General features: G+C 45.4%; 1 protein-coding gene across 2 annotated transcripts in view; it reads left to right on the top strand.

Moving 5' to 3' along the window:
• IPPK (inositol-pentakisphosphate 2-kinase) overlaps positions 1-21,009 on the top strand; it is a 50,765-nt gene that overhangs the window by 19,664 nt on the left and 10,092 nt on the right. For both annotated transcript variants that reach the window (XM_081263548.1, XM_081263547.1), the window contains 5 exons: positions 6,409-6,467; positions 8,566-8,638; positions 11,684-11,957; positions 14,102-14,252; positions 14,992-15,094. In XM_081263548.1, coding sequence (XP_081119674.1) covers positions 6,409-6,467; positions 8,566-8,638; positions 11,684-11,957; positions 14,102-14,252; positions 14,992-15,094 — 660 coding nt within the window. The remainder of the gene's footprint in view (positions 1-6,408; positions 6,468-8,565; positions 8,639-11,683; positions 11,958-14,101; positions 14,253-14,991; positions 15,095-21,009) is intronic.

The following is a 21,009-nucleotide window of genomic DNA, read 5'->3' as shown; positions in this document are numbered from 1 at the left end:
CATGAACACAAGTTGTTTTTCTTTCATCCTCTTTAATTTCTTTCAACATTGTAGTTTTTGGTACTTTGTCTAAATTTCTGGGTATTTTATTCTTTTGGAATATTGTAAATGTCATTGTAAATGGAATGGGCTTCCTTAATTTCTTTTTCAGACTGTTCATTGCTGGTGTATACAACCACTACTGGCTTTTTTATTTTTTTCTTGGTATTGGGGATTGAACCTAGTACTGCTCTGCCACTGAGCTATAACACCCTTCTTGTTATTTATTTTGGGGACAGTGTGTCACTAAACTGTCAAGGCTGGCCTTGAATTTGTGATCCTCCTGTCTCAGCCTTCCAAGTCACTGGGATTACAGGTATATGCCACCATGCATGGCCACTACTGACTTTTGTATGTTGATCTTCAACTCTGCAAATTTGCTTAGTTTTTTATCAGCTCTTATAGCTTTTTTGTGGATCATTTTGAATTTTCTGTACATGGTATCATTTGTGAATAGTTTTAAATTTTGGTGTCTTTTTTAATATATATTTTTTAGTTGTAGATAGACACAATACATTTGTTTATTTATTTTTATGTGGTGCTGAGGTTTGAACCCAGTGCCTCACATATGCTAGGCAGCCACTCTACCACTGAGCCACAACACCAGCCCCTAAATTTCGGTGTCTTTAGCTTGTCAACTTCTGAAGGAAACCATCTAGGATTTTTTTTTTTTGGTACCAGGGATTGAACTCGGGGCACTTAACCACCGAGTCACATCCCCAGTCCTATTTGTATTTTATTTAGAGACAGGGTCTTGCTGAGTTGCTTAGTCCCTTGCCTTTGCTGAGGTTGGCTTTGAACTTGTGATCCTCCTTCCTCAGCCTCCTGAGCCACTGGGATTACAGGTATGCACCACCGTGCACGGCTACCTTCTGGGATTTTGATAACTATTCCATTGAATCTGTGGATCAGTTTGGGAAGTATTGCCATCTTAACACTCTTAATACTCTGTGACCTTGGGATGTCTTTCCATTTTTGTAGGTCCTTAATTTCTTTCATTGATGTTTTGTAGTGTAAATTTTTTACTTTTGTTATATTTATTCCTAAGTTTTTTATTCTTTTGGATGCCAATTCAGGGGGAATTTTTATTTTCAGACTGCTCATTGCTAATGCATAAAAATATGATGGATTTCACAATTTAAAATATATATATTTAAAAATTCATGAGGTGAAATACTTCTAACAAAAAATTTATCATCTTAATCACTAAGTGTGGAGGTCAGTGGCATTAAACATATTCATATTGTTGTACAACCATCACCACCATTTATTTCCAGAACTTTTTTCAGATTGTAACACTAAAACCTTGTGTTCATTAAACAATAATTTCCCATTTTCCTTTCCCCTAGCCCTTTTGTAAACACCACTTTACTTTCTGTCTCTATGTATGTGACTAGCCTAGATACCTCATATAGGTGGAATCATACAGTATTTGTCTTGTTGTGACTGGCATATAGTCCTTAACATAATATTCTCAAAGTCCATTCATGTTTTAGCATGTGTCAGATTACATCCTTTTTAAAGGCTGAATAATAATAATTTGTACCATATTTTGCTTATCCATTTGTCCATCAATTGGCACTTGGGTCACTTTCGTTGTTTGGCTGCTTTCAGTTCTGTTTGTATATACAACAAGAAGTAGAATTGCTAGATTATATGGTGATTCTCCTTTTAATTATGAGGAACTGCTATAGTATTTTCCGTTGTAGCTGCACCACTTTACATTCCCATCAGTGGTGCATCAGGATTCCAGTTTCCCCATAATTTTGTCAACACTTGTTATTTTCTGTCCCCCCCCTCAATAGTAGCCATCCTAATGGGTGTGATGTAAGAAATTAAATTGTTTGTTGTTTACTGGTTTTGTATCCTGTCACTTAGCTGAACTTCATTTGTTCTAAATTTTTTTTTTTTTTTTTTTGGTGTGTAGATTCTTAGAATCATTCGTGTATATGATCAGATCATTACCACATGGAGATGGTATTCCTTCTTTCTTTCCGACCTTGAATAACCTTTCTTTTTCTTCCCTAATTGCATAGGCTAGAACTTGTAGTATTGTTATATAGAAGTATTGAGAAGTAGACATGTGGACATGCTTGTCGTGTTTCTGATCTTAGGAAGAAAGCTTTCAGTCTTCTTCATTGAATGTGTACAGTTTGCTGGCGTTTTCATAGATTTTCCTTTTTTTTTTTTTTTTTGGAAGTTCTTAAAAGATATTGAATTTTATGAGATGCTTGTTTTGTGCCTGTTGATATAATCATGAGATCATGAAGTGTATTTGTTCTTCCTATTAATGTGGTATTAACATTGATTTTCATAAGTTGGACCACTTTTGTATTTCTGGGGTAATTCCCACTTGATATGCTATTGAATTCAGTTCTATAGTTTTTGTTGAATTTTTGAATCATAAGGGATACTGGTATGTGGTTTTCTATGCTAGTGATGGCTCTGTCTGTCTTTGGTCATAACTGACTTCAAAGAATGAGTTAGTATTTCCTTCTCTACACCCTTCAGTTTTTCTTGAAGGGTTTGAATAGTGGTGTTGATTCTTTAAATGTTTGGTAGAACTCCCTTATGAAGCTATCTGGTCCTGGGGTTCTTTATCAAGAGTTTTGTTGTTGTTGTTGTTGTTGTTGTTGTTGTTACTGATTCAGTCTCTTGTTATCTGTCTATGGAGGTTCTGTTTCTTGTGTCAGTTTTGGTCATTGTGTGTTGCTAGGAATTTGTCCATTTTGTCTAATTTGTTGGGACACAGTTGATCATACTATTCCTTTATAATTACTTTTTGTTTCTGCAGTGTTGATAGTAGTATTCCCTTTTTCAGTCATGACTTTGGTAACTTGATTCCTCTTTTTGTGGCCCAACTAGAGGATTGTGTCATATTTAATTTTTCATAGAAATAACTTTTGGTTTTGTTCCTTTTCTTTGGTTTTGTCATCTTCTATTTTGTTTCACTTATCTCCACTTAATCTTACTGTTTTCTTCCCTCTGCTTGTGTTTCACTTGTTCTTTTTTGTTTCTTAAGAAGTTAGGCTACTATTTCGAGTCTTTCTTCTTTTTAGTAGAGAAGTTTACAACTCCTGGTTTCCCTGTAAGCACTGCTTTCTCTTCATCCTCTAAGTTTTGGTATGGTGTGTTTTCATTTTGTTTATCTCATTTTCTGATTTCCCTTTTGAGTTCCACTTTATCCATTGGTGATTAAAAATATCTCCTTTCCTCATGTTTGTTATTGATTTCTAATTTTACTGCACTGTGTTTGGAGAACATTGTTTGCATGGTTTTGCTCTTTTTAAATTTATCAAGGCTTGTTTTGTGGTTTAATTTAAGACTTTTACTTGAATGTTTCATGTTTACTTGAGTAGAATGTTGAATAGAGTGTGTTCTGTATTTAGGTGTGTTTGACTTATACTGTTGTTCATGTCTTATTCTTCCTATTGATTTCCTTTTCTTTTAAAATTTATTTTTTTAAGTTTGTGGTTCTAGGGATCAAATCCCACGTCTTGCACTGTTCTGCCATTGAGGTACATTCCCAGTCCTGTTTGTTTTATTTTTTAAATTTGAGATAGGATCTTAGAGTTGTTAAGGCTGACCTCAAACTTATGATCCTCCTGCCTTAACTTCCCTAATAACTGGGATTACAGGTATGGACTACCATGCTCAGCTACTTATACTTTTTAGTAACAGAATTTAAAATTCTGTTGTATTCGGTTCCTTTTTGTAATTTTTAGCTCTTTATTGATTATTCTCTATTTAAGACATTATTTTCCTTGTTTTCTTTAGTTCTTTGTCCCTGCCTTTCTTTAGCTCTAATTGTATTTAAAATTGTTTATTTAAATCTTTGTCTAGTAAGCCTAGTGTCTGGGCTTCCTCAGGGACAGTCTATCAGTTGCTTTTTTCTTTGCGTATGGACCATTCATTACATGTTTCTTGATTATTTGTTGAAAACAGTCATTGTAAGTAATGTGGGCACTCTGGAAATTGGATTCTTCCCCCTTTCTAGATTTTTTTTTTTTTTTAATTACTGCTGCTTATATTGTTTTGTTTAGTGACTTTTCTGTGCTTATTTTGTGAAGTCTGTATTCTTTGTCATGTTTGGTCCTTGAAGTCTCTGCTTGCTTAGCTTACTGGGAAGTTAATTGATAGATATCTTCTTCAGATCCAGTAAGTCTTCCAGTCTTTGCCAAGGGGCTTTTTGTTGTTGAAGCCTACTAAACACTCAGCTGGGCAGTGGACAGCTCTGCCTTAGCCTATACTTCACAGAGCCATCAGCTCAGGAAAGAGCTCAGGGCCTTTTCAGGTCTCTCTTGAGCCTGTTCGTGACTTATTAGATTGCCAGGGATATTTGGAGCTTCTCAAAGCTTCTTTGTACATCTCCTTCTTGGGTTTTTCTTCTTTTCTGGTACCAGAGATTGAACCCAGGGGTGCTTAACTACTGAGCCACGTCCCCTGCCCTTTTTTATTTTTACTTAGAGACAGGGTCTTGCTGAGATGCTCAGGGCCTCACTAAGTTAATGAGGCTATCTTTGAACTTGTGATCCTCCTGCCTCAACTTCCTGAGTCATTTGGATTATAGGTGTGCATCACCACACCTTACTTTTTCTTTTTCGTTTTTAGCTCTAAGTTAGCCTGTGGTTTGTCCCATCTCAGAAAGTTGTGAAGTTATATAATTGCTTCTAAATATTTTTGACAAATGTCCCTAGGAAAAAGGGCTTCTGTACCAGAGAGCTTTGAATCAGGTCCTTTCAAATGGAATCTTCCTAGAATCCAGAGACGGGCTAGAAAGTGACGGTCCTCTGCGAACATGGCTTTGGGGTTGCACCTGCCCTGTTCTGCTCGCTCTGTGGCTGCCAGACTGGGGGTGTTCACTGTGATTGTAAGAGGTGGTTTCCATGGTTCCCTTGGAGCTAGAGATAGAGAGATGGGAATAGGGCAGTTCAAGTACTAAAAAGCACTCTGTTCTTGCTTAGATTTGGCTGATTTTCTTGAATAAATGTTTCCCGGATTGTTGCAAATCTCTGGTCAATTTCCAGAGTTCTAAAATTTTTGATTGACAATTTTTGCTAGTTTTCTTCCAAAAAAACCATGCCCAGCTTATGTGATGGGTTTTGAAGAAATATGTTTTTTGTTTTTTTGTTTTTTTTTTTAAATTGTGAAGCAATACCTTGTCATGTAACTGATAAATTAGGACATCATATAGATTTGGTCACCTGCCTTCCAAGGTAACTCATATTGTCAGTTTACACAACTTTCCAGACTTTTTCCTGTGGCAACAAAATGAACATATTATTCAAGGGAAAAGAAAGTGATGTGTTTCTCTCAACAGGTTCTAAAGTTTGTGTGTGCACACACACTTATATGGTGAAATTGGATCATGCCATGTGTACATGTTCTGCCAAGTCCTTGTTTTTTTTTTTTAATTTTCAATTTTTATTAAAATAACCCTTGAGGATTTGTTGTGTATTCTTTAAGGCCTTTTGCAGTGTATATTTGGATGTATAGATATGTAGATAACTTTTTTTTTTTTTTTTACATACTGTAGGCATCATCCTGCCGGTTGAACTGAGCCCTTCTTCTTTCTGGGCCTGGTGCATAACATGTATTCATTCCTTCATTCAGCAGATTGCTGGCTGTGTGCTGACCCACTGAGTGGGTTCTTTAGTCCTTTCTTTGCTCTTGGCTTTTGGTTTCAGGGTTCTGCTGTTGTTGATAGTCTGCAGTCAACATTTTATCCTTATACCTTTTTGTCCTGTGTCAGTTTTTCAGGATTTCTTGTAGATTTATCAAGCCTGGGGGCATGCACTTTTTTTTTTTTTTTTTAAGAGAGAGAGAGAGAGAATTTTAATATTTATTAATTTTTTTAGTTATCGGCGGACACAACATCTTTGTTTTGTATGTGGTGCTGAGGATCGAACCCGGGCCACACGCATGCCAGGCGAGCACACTACCACTTGAGCCACATCCCCAGCCCGGCATGCACATTTTACATTTTGATTACCACCACAGAAGGTTGTGTCCGTTTTTCATCCCACTGGTGATATGGAGTTACTTGTTAACAACACCCTCTCCATTACTGGGCTTTACAGTTTTAAAGATTTATCAATCTTATCACCAAACATGAGCCCTGTAATTTTCATGTGCTTGCTGCTTTCTTCTCTGCTCACTGAAGGCCTGGGCTGTGGTCACCTTACTCCCAGAGATGGGTGAATGTTTCCTTGGCTCCCTCCTGCAGAGAGTCGTGCACCTGGAGCCTTTTCTGGGAGAAGTCTACAGCCCCCCTGATGGTCGCATTTCACTTACGCTGCTCTGTGTTGAGGTGGCTCTGTGAAGTCGCAAACACCCAGTCATTTGACCCCCTCATTGTTGTTTTAACAGGTAGCAACTGGGAAGTGGAAGCAGATAAGTAAATACTGTCCCCTTGATCTCTACTCGGGGTAAGAGACACTTCTCCTTTCCCCTCCAGAGGTGGGGTTGGTGACCCACTAGGGGATATCCTGTGGGGTGGGTCCTGTGGGTTCTGCGGAGTATTGGTGGGGGTATCCTGTGAGGGGACCTGAGGGGGGTTCTTCTAGTGTCAATGGTGGTGAGTATTCTGTGAGGCAGCAGCAGCTGGCGGGTCTTGTGTGAGGACGGTGGGAGTATTCTGTGAGATGAGAAGGATGGGGTATTGACAGTGAGAGGTGGTCTGAGGTGGGGGTGCTTAGGGAGCTTTGAGAGATGTTCGTGGTGGGGGGTGTTCTGTCAGGAGTGGGGGTGTATGGAGTGAGGTGGGACCGGGGGGTCTCCACTCTTATAGGGCTTTCCTTGCCCTCAGTGTCTGAGAAACCCTGGGGACTTGGGTTTTAGGCTTTGTCCTTCTGCTCACAATTTGAAGTAGTCACAGATTTACTGACTTTCCTTCATTCAAGTTCCCACCAGATTTGTCTTCTACTCATGCCACGTTGTCACCCCCATCCTTAGACCCTTCTAGTCTGGTCATCTACACCTTTGGCCTCTTGCTTGTCTACACATGTTAAAAGGGCTGAGGCTGCAGCAGCAGCTTCTGCCCTGGCAAGTCGGCCTCCAGACAGTGGTCAGACTCTCAGGCCTCCTCTGCGCACTCCTGCCCTGCAGCTGTGCTGTGCACCCAGCGTGTACCAGCTTGCATGTAGCACATGACCCAGTCTTGGCCCTTTAAGGTCAGGAAGGTGGTGGTGACTGGCGGCTGGGGTGGGTCCATCCAACAGCAGGGGCTGCAAGGGAGCAGTCAGGCGCTAGGGTGGAGGGGTGGCAGGAGGAGGCTGGCATAGGGAGAGCTGAGGCAGGGCCTGGATGGTACCTGTGTCTCACAACAGCCCACCCCAGCCCTGCCCCACTTGGGCTGGTCCCGTGAGTAAGTTGACCTCAGGGCAGAGTGTGATTGTGAGCCTCTGCTGTCCTTTCTGACAACCCAAGGCCCTTTCCAACCTCGTCTTCCCTCCTTGGACCCTGGCCGGTGCAGGGCTGTGTTGGTTCTTCCTTTGCCTCCCAGCCTCCCAGTGCTCATCTTGTGTCCCCTGCCAGCTCCCAGCACACAGTGCTTGTGGGCACTGCCGCAGTACTTTTTGTTGAGTGCTACTGCAAACCTTCCAGAACAAAGACTTTCAAAGTTAAAAAGTCCAAAATGAAGTGTTAAGTGTGCCAGAGCACAGGGAATGTGCTGATTTTTCATGTGGGAATCCTCCCCACACCCAAAAGCTGAGAAGTGGTTTTTGTTTTAAATGGTGCTGGGGCTAGAGCCCAGGGCCTTGCGCTTGCTAGGCAAGTGCTCCCCAGCCAAGGCTCTTGAGTTTTGAAGCAGTTATTGATAAAGGTCTTTATTGAGAATTTATAACTTATCAAAACAACTTGGGAGCCTTCCCGGAAATGTTCAGAATGCAGCCTTTCTAGAGCCGACTGACTGCGGGTGGGGGGCTTGGATCTTGCTGGCTTGCCCTTCCAGGGTGAGTGGTGACCTTCTGACTGGGCTCAGCATCCTTGCCTGGGGTGGTTTGCCTCCACCCCAGGTGGGTGGTTGGGGACAGTGCTGGGGTACCTCTGGAGAAGAGGCCCAGGAGTTAAGTGGTGGTGGGGTGGGGTAGGCTGAGGTCTTTGGATAAGTGAGGGGCAGAGCGTGGGGGAAGTCCCAGCCCTCAGCTCCCAGGAGGTCAGAGTATGCGGAGTCCCAGGACTTCTGCCCCTCTCTTCATGCTCCCCAATGACCTGTCAAGTGGCTACCTGAATGCCTGCCCCAACCTTTGGAAGCTGCAGTGGGAGAGCAGTAGTGGGGGACACACATGCTGGTGGGGCCCTGGCCTCCTGCTCCCCTGTCTCAGCTGGGGTTGCTCAAATCTCCTGGGGCCAGGGTCAAGCCCCCTCTTCCCATGTATGCTCAGTGCTGTGGTGGGGGAGGATGTCATTGGACTTTTCCAGACTCTGGGTTTCCCAGTTAAGCTGGGAGCCAGGTGCTGGTGCGCATGGAGGTCAGGGTTATTCCTGCTGCCCTTAAAGCGTGCCAACATTTGCTCCTTTTAGAAACAAGCAGAGGATGCACTTTGCCTTGAAGAGCTTGCTGCAGGAGGCACAGAACAACCTGAAGATATTTAAGGTGAGAGCGGCTTCCATTTGTGGGTGGTTTTGAGGTGAATCCACTGCACTCTGTTCCTGGCAACAGGTTCAGTGATGACAGATGGGAGCATCTGGGCTAGGCTGCCTCAGGTCCTCAGAGTCTGACCGTTGCCTGACACAGATCTAGCCCCAGGCACTTCCTGTTTTCTAGCCCCAGTCCATAAGCATAGCATTCTGGTGACCCTGGGTTGTCTGTGTCCCCTGGGTGTATGACAGTGAAGCCATACTGGATGTGTCTTCATCCCCTCTGAGGTGCCAGAGGGCGCACACTGGACAAAGACATACCTGGCACTGTCCCAGCTATCCTCCTCTGTGGGCGGCCCATGTGGCTGAGGAGGCAACCAGAACGGGGGCTATCGACTGTGCAGGTCCTGGTGACTGCCAGGGCACTTGTGGTAAGCTGAGTGCCAACTGCCAGCTTCACAGTGTCTGCCTCTTGTGTGCCTTTATTCCCGGTTAATTTAGGGACCTTGTAATTTGGGGAGCTCCTTGTTGAAAAGCAGATTCCCTAGGCCCTGTAGTTCTGACCATCCCAGCCCTGACAGACTAGGGACAAGGAAACATTCGCCATTCAGCACAGCTGCCTGCAGTTCCTTGTAGCCAAGTGGGCTGGTGGTCTGGCCTGCTGCGAGCAGTGCTGCCCAGGGTGAGGAGGAGGAGTGCTGGGACGGAGAGGGAGGGGGTGAGTTCGGGGGCAGGGCTGGCCTGGGCAGCAGGTGGGGGCTGTGCCTATGCTGGAAAAGTGTCCCTGGAGTCCCCATTGCCATGGCCTTGACCTGTAGGAGCTGAACCTCTAAGACGGCCATCGTAGGTGCTGGACCTGCATGTGGCAGGGCTGATTGTGGGCCTCCCGACCCCCAGGCTTCCGTCTAGGAGAGGTCACCGGTGAGCTGGAAGCCCTTCCTCTTGCTGCTGTGTGTCCTGTGCCTTTGAGAACTGGGTGGACAGCCTGATCTTGACCCATTTCCCTTGTCTAACACAGAAGTCCCACTGCCCTGCCTGCTGGGACTTTATCATCACCTTTATTCCCTGCCTCCACCTTCCCTAATCCAGAAAAGAAGACGTATTTCAAAGGCAGCTTTTATTTTTAATTCTTCTCAAAGACTCAAGGAACTTGATATTTAAGTCCTGAAGATAATTTCCTTCTTTGGGGTGTTTGTTTAAAGCCCTTAGTGAGGGTGGTGTTTCTGACCCCCATCAGGCCCTCGCTCAGGGTGTCACTGCCTTATAAAACTCGGCAGGGGAAAATCCAGATGATCAGGCAATAGTTTACAAAGATGGATGGAGACAAGTGAGATGGAGTGACTTTCTGAAATAATAGGACAGCAGCACAGTAAGTGATTGGTGGCAAGCCTCTCTGGAGCAGCTGTTTCTGACCCTAGACCTGTACTGCCCTGCGGCTCTTTAGACCTGCCCAGCAAGAGAGGACACGCCCAAGGCCCTGATGTCCCAGGTGTGGAGCTGCAGCCTGGGTCCTGGCTGGTGACCTTGCACTGGATGCTAGTGATGAGAGGCGTTGGTTGGGGCCTGCAGGGTGTGGACACTGTCAGAGAGGCACCACCTGGACTGCCTAGGGCATTGGCTCTGCCAAATGCCACCTGAGGTCCTTGAGCAGCTGAATTTGCATGTGTACAAAGCTGCCCACCTGGATTCCCAGCTCCCATTGACCTTCACATCTGATATCCTGATGCTGGATGGAGAGGCCCTGCTGAGAGAAGTCCCTCAGCCACCTGTGACTAGCTTCACTGTGGGCGCTAGTAGTGGCCCTGCCCCTGACGTCAGCTGGCCACCTATGATTGCACTTTTGTCTGCCTTCCCTTGCCTACTGCCCAGTGTGTCCCTGTGGTTAAGTGGGTGTGGATACCAAACAGGTGCTCCCAGAGAGGGGCCCTGGGACACAGTAAGAGGAGCGCCTGCTCCCATCTCTTAGATGGGGATTGCCCTCTGTGAGCTACTTGTGATCTCGGTGCCTGAGGTAGTAGGTGGTTCTGGCAGGGAGTCTTATCTGAAAGCTTGGTAGGTGCTGATGGCCTTAGTTCCTTCTGCATGGGGCTCCTCCTGGGGCTGCTCTGTGGCTGCTGTTTTGTGAGGAATGAGTGACTTGAGATGGAAGTCACATCACCTTTTATAATGTGGCCCTGTGGGTGGTGCTGTTGCCTGTGTGTCGTGTTGGTTATACTGAGCAGACCCCATGAGGAGAGGACTCCAGGAGTAGGAGTGCCCACCATACTTACACAGATGAAGCATAAGGTTCAGAGGGCCTCTTCCTGCTCCTGGGGTCAGCTGTGGCTCAGGCCCAGACACATCATATGTCCTGTGAAAGCCCCTGTGTCAGGTCACTGGCCTATCTAGGGGAATCTGTGGTCATTGTTTTTCAGAGTTTTCTGCTGTTGCATCCAGGGGTAGGAGTGGGAAACCCCCAAGTCAGGGCTGAGAGCCTCAGGAGCACACAGTACCTCCAGATGGGCCCACTCACCTTCGTTAATGCAAAGGCCACTGTCCCATCATCCTCAGTGGCCAGATCAAGCAGCTCCGAACAGTGTTGCCAAAGAAGCTTCTTTGTTGGACTGTGGGAAGGCAGGACTCTCAGGGTGCAGGTCTCACCTAGGATCTTGCTTCTGCAACTCTGGAGTTTCAGCCCCAGGGTTGCCTGGGGTCAACTCTGTCAACGCCTCAGCCTCTGCTCGAGCCCCTGAGTAATGGGCTGTTGCCTTTGGGAAGTTGATGCCTCGCACTGTCTGCTCGTGGCTTCTACATGCTCGGGGAGGTCGTCTGGTAGGCTAGGGTGCTGGTTTTCAGTTTTTGAACTTCTCTTCCTTTTCAGGTTCAGTGGGATTCACCTCTTGGTTGATGACACAGCACATGAGGGCAGGTTTCCCAGAGAGGCCAGAGTGTGCAGCAACCCCAGGGGGCCCATCCAAAATATTGGGGCCTTCTGCTTGTGCCTGACCTTGCCCCTGCAGGAGCCGAGGTTTTTACTAGCTTGTGGGATCCATGTCTCCCTCTCTCTTTTTCCTGCCTGAAGAATGGTGAGCTGATTTATGGCTGTGGCGATGCCCGGAGCCCCGTGGCTGACTGGAGGGAGCTCGCACATCACCTGAAGCCTTTCTTCTTCCCTTCCAATGGCCTGGCCAGTGGGCCCCACTGCACGCGAGCTGTGATCCGGGAGCTGGTACATGTCATCACTCGGGTGCTGCTGAGCAGCTCGGACAAGGGGCGGGTCGGTGCACTGAGGCCTGGGCTCCGGGGCCCGCGTGTCTGTGAGGCCAGCCCTTTCAGCAGGAGCCTGCAGCGCCAAGGTAGGAGCTGGCCTTCCCTAGGTGGGTGGTGGGTCTCCATGGGGGCTTTAGGACTGTCCATTCCCAGTGGGCAGCCGTGGTGGAGCCGACAAAGCCAAGTCAGTGGCCCTGTGAGGCATCACAAAGCATCTTGGGAGTGGTCCCTTTGATCAGGGCTCCCCAGGGTGGCCCTGTTGCTCACGCCCAGTGGACACTACCTTTCTCATCTTGTGGCTGGATTTGTAAAAATTGCAGAACATGGGACTGGGGTTGTGGCTTGGAGGTAGAGTGCTTGCCTAGCATGCGTGAGGCACTGGGTTCAATCTGCAGCACCATATAAAAGTAAAATAAAAAAGGGGCTGGGGCTGTAGCTCAGTGGTAGAGCGCTTGCCTGGCACATGTGGGGCCCTGGGTTTGATCCTCAGCACCACATATAAAGGTATCATGTCCAACTACAACTAAAAACTAAATATTTAAAATAAAATATTGTGTCCACCTATAACTAAAAAAATAAATAAATAAAATTTGCAGGACATATTTGTGATGTAGGGTTTTTCTCAGGAATACATCCATATGTTTGTATTTGCAGAATTTTTTTTTTGTGTGTGTGGTGTCAGGGATCGAAATCAGTGCCTCATGCATGCTAGCCAAGTGCTCTATCACTGAGCCACAACCCCAGCCCCTGCAGCATGTTTTTGACTCCATTATCCCTTTGATCTTCATTGTAACTCTGTGGGTGGGGTCTCTATTTCTTCCTTGAGAACTGAGGCCAGGAGTCCTACGGGGCTGGACCTGAGAACTGTGGGTGAAGATGCACGCTCACTGGCTTCTGGGTCCAGGTTGCCTTCCTCAGACGGGAAGAAGCTGAATCAGGCTGGCCTCTATGGCCTGTTGTGATGGACGTCTAGTGAGATGGAGCTGCGTGTCTTGTGGGAGACCACTGAGACCTGCTAAGAGTTGAAGGTGGCAGGTAGCTCCTATGCCAACAGAAACCCTCTTGGCTTTGCCTTCTTTGCTGCCCCCATTCCAAATTTTTCTTACCACAGATGAATTTAATTGGGTATATTTTTATCATAAAAGCAATTCCTATTAGAAGATTTTGTGAAAATTCTGGGCTCACAGCTGTAGAGTGTCTGGAAGGACCTTTGGCTGCCAGCCACTGGGATGGTCTGGGGTCTTCTAAGAGGAGGCTCCCTGGTGCCTGGTTTTCTCCCAGACCTGGGGACACTTGTGTGCAAACAGGCATAAACTTCGATGCTCAGTATTTCCCTCCACATCTTCTTTTGCAACTTTTTTTTTTTTCTTATTTAACATAAATCTCTATCAACAAGTGCATTTTTTTCAACTTGTATTGCCCTGCTGTTGTGGTAGATATTCACTGGCATTTAACACGCCTCCTGGGGGACCCTGTGAGCAGCTACTCCCGTGTCCTGCCTGGCGAGTGCACCCTGATGGGCAGCCTGATGCAGGCCTGCCACGGCTCTTCCCTGCATGGATGTTGCCTGCCCTGTTTTCACCTGTGGCTGGTCCCTTCTGGGAGATGGTGGGATTTGGTGTGTTCCAGGCTTGGGCAGCAGTGTCAGCATACACAGTGTTGAGTGGAGTTTTGTCTCCTTGAATGTCCCTTTGAGATCATGTCCTTGTCAGTGGCTTTGGCTACTGTCCCTGGCCCTGCCTGGCCAGTTCTGAGCTTGTTCTGAGGGCAGCCAAGCTTCACCTTCTCAGTATGAATTTATGGCTCTTAACTCTGGAGTCGGGGTCTCGGTTGTCCTTTGTGGTCTTTCAGATTTGGGAATGTCAACATGATCTTTTGCAGTTGGGCCTATCATAAGGGATTTCTGGGGTGAGTGTGGGGTTCAGTGGATGCTCTGAGGAGGAGAGTGTGTTTGGAGAGCACAGGCACAGAGTGAGATGCTCGGTTCCTGTCCTTTCCTTTATGCATGGCTTGGTGTGGCCAGCACAGTCCTAGCGTGTTCTGACCCCATGGCTCTGAGGTGGTCATGGTCTGCCCTCAGCACCAGGCCAGGGCCCAGTCCTCGCCTGCAATGGTGCTCCACAGTTGAGCCCAGGGTGGGCCCTGCAGTCTGCACCAACCTGTGTCTCCCTCCCACAGTCTTCAGTGTGATAATAAACCTGCTCTCGTTTTCCCCTGATGTTCTTGGTAGGAAAAAACACCCCAGAGCGCTCGGGGTTACCGAAGGGCTGTCTTCTGTACAAAACCCTCCAGGTGCAGATGTTGGACCTTCTGGACATCGAGGGCCTCTACCCTCTGTACAATCGGATTGAGCGGTATCTGGAGGAGTTTCCTGAGCAGAGGTGAGGCTGGACATGAGGGGAGGCTCTGGTGGGCCAGGGATCAAGGTCTCCCCAATTCAAGGATAGAACAAGCCACCTGGTGCCTAACTCCTGGAGGACGATGCCTGCTGGCTATTTCCCCTTGCACTCAAGCGCCATAGCCCTGCTGGGAATGTAGTACCTTTGAGGAGAAACCCAGGCATGAGATTACTGGTTTTATGAATTAGATCCGTGGTTTTTCTTTGACCTCCTCTTTGTAGTAAAAGAAAGCGCAGCATATCTGTGAACCTAACTCTTCAAAATCCTGAGTCAGGGCCAAGCCTGTAGAGGGCAGTATCGTTCCATGGGCTGCTGTGTGGAGCAATGGCCGCGGCTGCCCCCTAGTCCCCAAGCATTCTTGTCAGCTGAAACTGGGTCCCTGTGCCTGCACTGGGGGCCCTGCAGTGTCAGATGGGGGTGGGTCTGCCTCCTGCCTCCTTAGCTGCCTTTGGAACCTCTGTGGGTAACTGGAGAGGGCCTAGCCTCAGGGCTCCTTGGGCCTTGGTCTTGCTGGGTTGTTTCAGACCTCGATGCTTCAGAACCAGGTTTAATATGAGGAACAAGTAGATCCGTTGGGTGCCTTATAAAATGAATTGTGAGACTGTTAAATTCTGCTACATGCTGTAGAATGTGTTAGCAATCTAAAAAATAATTTCCAGGTAGCTTTGTCATCTGGTTTTTTTTTTTTTTTTTTTTTTTTTTTTGGTGCTGTTCTCTTCAGAAAAATGTTACAAATAGATGGGCCTTATGATGAAGCCTTTTACCAGAAGCTGCTTGATATGTCCACTGAGGATGATGGGACAGTGGCCTTTGCATTAACGAAGGTGAGTGGGCCCGTCTGGAGGTACTGTGTGCTCCTGAGGCTCTCAGCCCTGACTTGGGGGTTTCCCACTCCTACCCCTGGATGCAACAGCAGAAAACTCTGAAAAAACAGTGACCACAGATTCCCCTAGATAGGCCAGTGACCACTAAATGCTGTTGCATATAGTGTCCAAGGAATATTTCTCCTGGCTCAGTTTCTGCCCCAGCCCATGCAGGTGAAAGGAAGGGTCTAGTGAGTGCTGTCCTGAGGGGCCACCTGGTTGGGACCATGGCCCAGGGTGGCCACTTTTAATCACTTTACAGCAGCTTTAGAATGGACTCAACACCAACCATCCTTCTCCTTGAGGCCTGGCCAGGGGCAGGGCCCACACCACACCCAAGACTGCGCACGGCTGCTCTTTTTACCCAGGCCACAGGCAGCCCAGGAAAGGCTCTCTCAGAGGAGGCCTATTGTACTCTCTGGTTTTGTGAAATTCTGGCAATTCAGTGTTCCATGAACTTAGGTAGAAAGAAGATTGCATCTTTATTTTCACTGATATCTACCTGAAATTTAACATTTCCATCCATTTTGAAAGTGGCATGACCTCATGGGGTAGGCAGGACTTGAGTCTCAGCCACTAGGAGAGGCCAGGCCTCCCTCCCCCTCCACAGATCACTTCCTGAGGTATACTTTAGAATTCATTTCTTTCTTTCTTTTTTTTTTTTTTTAAAGAGAGAGAGAGAGAGAGAGAGAGAGAGAGAGAGAGAGAGAATTTTTTAATATTTATTTTTTAGTTTTTGGCAGACACAATGTCTTTGTTTTGTATGTGGTGCTGAGGATCGAACCCGGGCCACATGCATGCCAGGCGAGCGCGCTACCACTTGAGCCACATCCCCAGCCTCTAGAATTCATTTCTTTAAAAAATATTTCAATATTTTATAAGGTCACCCTTTTTTTTTTTTTTTTGTCTTTAAAGTTGTTATTCTAAGAGGGGTCATAGGTTTACTAGGTTGCTCAAATGGTGACGAATTCCTCTGTTCAGGGAGTGAAGTGCGGTGCTGCCTTCCTGCTGGTGTGTGATGGGCCAGGGCCTATTCTGTCCCATCCTGGAATTGTCTTGGTTCCCACCCTTGACAGAGCCCTAATGCTTTCATTGCCTATGGCCACAGCTGTAGAATGTCTGAGGAGGAAGCTGAGGATGTCTACCAGGGCCACAGGGGAGGGAGCTGAGTCAGAGGCAAAGCTCCTGCAAGCGTAGGGGAAGGTCCCAGAGGAGAACCTCAGGGTTGGGATAAAGCTGCCATACAGCATTGACAGCTTGGGTACATCAGCCTAGAAAAAACAACAGCATTGCCTTTCCTTTTTTTCTTCTAATAGAAGACACAGAACTTTCTTTTATATTTCTATTTTCCAATCTCCTAGCAACTATATATATGTACTACCTGAAGTTTTATTTTAATTTTTCAACTTCAGATGTAGTCTTGTTTTCAGAGACTAAAGCAAGTCATCCCTCAGCTGTCCTAATCTGGCTGAAATCTGTCCATCGGGACACACTAAATGCTGGTGCAGAGAAACTGGGTCTTGGATGCAGGGCTGGAGGGGCTGGAGGATGGTACCACCTCTCTGGGAAATGATCAACGGTACCAAATCTGCAACCCTCATGCAGCCCAGTACCTGCACTCCTGGGCCACTGTCCAGAGAGATGAAGTCTTTTGCTCACCCCAAAACTGTACAGGGATGTTCTCAGCAGTTTCATTTGTAATAGCTAAGAACTGGAAACGTCCTGGGTGCACAGGCTGTGGTACAGTCATCCCTGGAACTTCTCAGCAGGAAAGGGGAAGAGTCTATTCATCTGCATAGCAGCTGCATAGCAAAGCCAGGGAGCTTTGCTGAGTGATAAAAGAGTGGATTCCCCAAGGCTGCACACTGCAGGATTCCACATGTGTAACATCCTTGAAATGACAGATTAGTGGTTGCTGGGAGTTAAGAGAGGATATGATTATAAAAGGTCAAACCTCAGGATCCCTTTGGTGATGGGACTATTCTGTACCTTGACTGTGGTGGTAGCTGCACAAACCTACACATGATAAAACATATGTATATGCAGCCTGGGAGACCTGAGTGAGGTCATGGATTTAATCAAGGTCATGCTCCTTGCCATGATATTGGACTATAGTTTTTGCAAGATGCTACAATTGGGAAAATCTGGGAAGTGTGGCTTGCGGTCTTCCAGTGTTGGCATGAGAGGGTTTCCTCTTGTTGTTGTTGTTGTTTTTTTTTTAAGGACTAAGGTGTTGGCAGCTGAGTCTGGAGAGGGTAGTTATGATGCTGAAGCTAGGGAGTGGATCGAGAACATTCCACAGAAGTCTTTTTTTTTTTTTTTCCTGTTATTTATTTAATTGAACCTTATGCTTCTGGAGAAGGAATAATTCATTGCTCAGGACACTGCAGTCCTTGGTATCTCTGGCTGTCACGTAGTGTCTGGAGAAGGGATCAGCCACAGATGATTCAGGCTTTGATGTCTCTGTTTACAGCTGCTCAGCTTTGCCACTGTAGCTGATAAGTAGCCACTGATGGGACACAAATGAGCACTTCTGTGTCTCAGGAGAATTGTATTCATAGGAATAGGTGGTAGGTGCTATTCGAGGCCTGCTGCACTGTTCTTTTTTTTTTTAATTCCTTTTTTCTTGCTCTACTGGTTTGGAAGTTATCCCTTCTGTTTCTGTACTGTGAATGGCCACATCTAAGCTTGATCGATTATTTACCACCCCTTCCCCCACATCAGTGTGGAACTTGGGAGACGTCAATTCATTTAGCTCTCCCAACATGTGTGCAGTTATTATCTGGTCTTTTGTTTGTATTTTTTTTTTTTTTAACTAAAACAAAACAAAAATCCCAAAACACTTTTTTTTCCCTTTTTTTCTTTTGGGTGTTGGGGATGAACTGAGCTGTACCTCCAGCCATTGTTATTTTTTTAAAGTCCCAATTTAGAGTATTATTTTATACAGATATTTGTCTAGATTTATCCATATGGTTTGACCAGTATCATCACTTCCTGACCTTTTTAGACCTTTCTACTTTTTTCTATAACAACTTTATTAAGATATAATTTATATGTCATACAACATACCCACTTTAAGTCCACAATGCAGTGATTTTACTGTTTTCACACATGTGCAGCCCTCACCACAGTTAATTTTAGGAGACATGCCTCACTTCAATAAAAACCCCATGGCTTTGGATATCATCCCATTGTCTGCCCACTCCTTTTAGCACTAAGCTACTACCACACTACCTTCTGTCCTCTGTAAGAGATTTGTCTATTCTAGAAAATACGTATGAATGGGATATTTAATAGCTGGTCCTTTGTGTCTGACTTTGTTCACTTAACATAAGACTTTAAAATCTCATCAGTGAGAAGAGAGGTTGAACTGGGGATTTCTCTTACCTCTGCAAGCCAGCACTATGGGAAAAGAAGCCTTAGCAGGGTCTCTTGTTTCGTAGAAGGGCTCCTGAAGTCCTCCAGACCCCTGCCTCTTCTCTTGTGCAGTTATGCCATCGTTACATGTTTTTAGTTTGTTACTGTTAGTGTCAGTATTTATGTTGTACTTTCACTCTTATGCACATAAACATTTGTCAGATTCTAGAACTGAAGTTGTTGCCTTATTTTGATAGACTATAACACAATATCCCACCCAAAAGATTTTTATTAATTTGGTTCGTTCTTGCAACTTGAGGACACTGTTTTCTCTACCCTCAGCAACACTAAGTTATTGGTATTTAAACTTCTGATTTTAATTTTATAAACTTCTGTTTCATTTTGTATCATGAAATAGTAGCATAATCAGAAAAGTGCTCAGAAAGAAAAATGTACAGTCCAGTGATTTGTCACAAAACAAACCCTTGTGGGGCCATAATAGAACACAGGCAGCTGCCCGGAGTCCCTGTTGGTGTCCTGGCTAAACCGCATTGTACTGATTGGTATCCCGATGGGTGTAGTTTGTCCTGTTGGAGTTTACATGGATTACATTACACAGACATGTATTCTCCTGTGTCTTGTGGTAGTGGTGTTTTCTTTTTCCCTCTACACCATCTCTGAGATGCACCCTGGTGATTGCCTGCTTGGCCACGTTTTCATTGCTTCATAGTGATCCGTGAGTGGAGAGACTGCAGTTTTCCCATGCTGTTTGTGGACGTTTGTGTTGCTGGTGCTATGAATAAAGCCGAGGGAAGCAAGCATTCTTACACTGATCTCTTGACATGTATGCACTCCTTTATTGACTCCATCCTTGGGGGCGGGATTTCTAGGCCAGAGCGATGTTAGCTGTAGTAGATCCTGCCAAACAGCTTTACCCGCTGCGTTCCTGACAACAGGTGGGGAGTGACCTGTGCACCACACTCGGGCACTTGTTTGACTAAAACCAGCAAGATGCACATTCTGGTATGTAGTAATGTCTCATGGTGAGATCAAACACCTTTTCATATATTACTGGATTTTGTTTGCTTGTGAAGTAACCATTTAAGTCTCTGTAGAGCTGTGTGTCCTGTCCTTATTGATTTGCAGGAGTTCCTTGTACGCTCTGGGTAGACGCCCTTTGTCAGGTCTATGTGCTACAGATAGCCTCTTCCACTCTTAACTTATCTTTTCATATTTAATGGAGTCCTTTAGAAGAAGAGAAGTTCTTAATTTTAAGGTAATTCAATTTGCCAGCCTTTTTTCTGTTAACAAGTCTTTTTACCCTAAACTCCTAAAGATAACTTTCTTCAAAAATGTTATTGTGGGGCTAGGTGCTTGGTGTATGCCTGTAATCCCAGCTACTCAGGAGGCTGGGGCAGGAGCATCACAAGTTTGGGGCAATTTAGTGAGACCCTGTCTCAAAATAAAAAATAAAAAGGGCTAGGGGTGTGAATGTGGCCAAGTTCAATCCCCAGTACCAAATAAATAACCTCAAGGCTGTATTCTGGGGACTAGGGTGTGCTTGGTGATAGAGCATTTCCTTAGCAAGCAAGAGGCCTTGGGTTCGATCGCCAGCATAGGAAGAAAAAAAGTTATGCCTTGCCTTTCACATTTTGGTGAGTAGTCATCTGTGATTTGTTTTTGGAATGGCATGACGTAGTCTTTTCTTTTTGTATGGAATTGTCCTGGACACTGTAGTCTAGTACATCTTTAAAGTTGGTGGAAGGAATCCTTCTACCATCTTATAGATTGGGCTCCCACAGTTCCTTCCTTGGGTTTGATTAATTTGCTTGAGTGGCTCACAGAACTCAGAGAAACGTTTACTGGTTTGTTATAAAGGATGTTACAAAGGACGTAAGTGCTGAGAAGCACAGGGTGAGGTACCACTTTTCAGGAAGCTCTTAGAACCTTGACTATTGGCAGTTTTATGGAGGCCTTATTACACAGACATGATTGATTATGTCACTGGCCTTTGGTGATCTGTTTAACCTTCAGTCCCTGTTCCCTCTCCAGATGTTGGAGATTTGTGCTGTGAAAGTCCTAACTGTAGTCCTGTTGTGGTCTTTCCAGCAACCAACCATCAGCCAACTCATCTGGTGCCAAAAAAACACTTATCACTTTACAGATTCCAAGGGTTTTAGGAGTTGTGTGCCCAGAAAAGGGAACAAAGGCCTCATATATATTTCACAATATTACATTTCTTCTCCAAGAATGTTTTGGCTTTAAAAAATGCCTCGGCTACACTTGACCTCTTGCTTGTCTACATCAGTTTTCGTTCACCTTGTTCAGTTCATGAACTGGGCTTCTTGGTTGGTTTGTAATTCAAGGATGGCAGACATTGGTGTCTGTACAGTACCGACCTTTTCAATGCGGATGTTTTCCATTTTTTTAAGTGTTATTAGTGATAAAATATATTTTTTGGTTTTCTTCAGAAGGATCTTATTTTTATTTTAGGTTTATTTAAATATGTTTGATAGTTT

Source organism: Spermophilus citellus (genome assembly GCF_964194105.1).
Source record: "Spermophilus citellus genome assembly, chromosome: 12".
NCBI lineage: Eukaryota > Metazoa > Chordata > Mammalia > Rodentia > Sciuridae > Spermophilus > Spermophilus citellus.
Note: the sequence above shows the minus strand (reverse complement) of the source record. Positions and strands in the feature narration are given on the sequence as shown.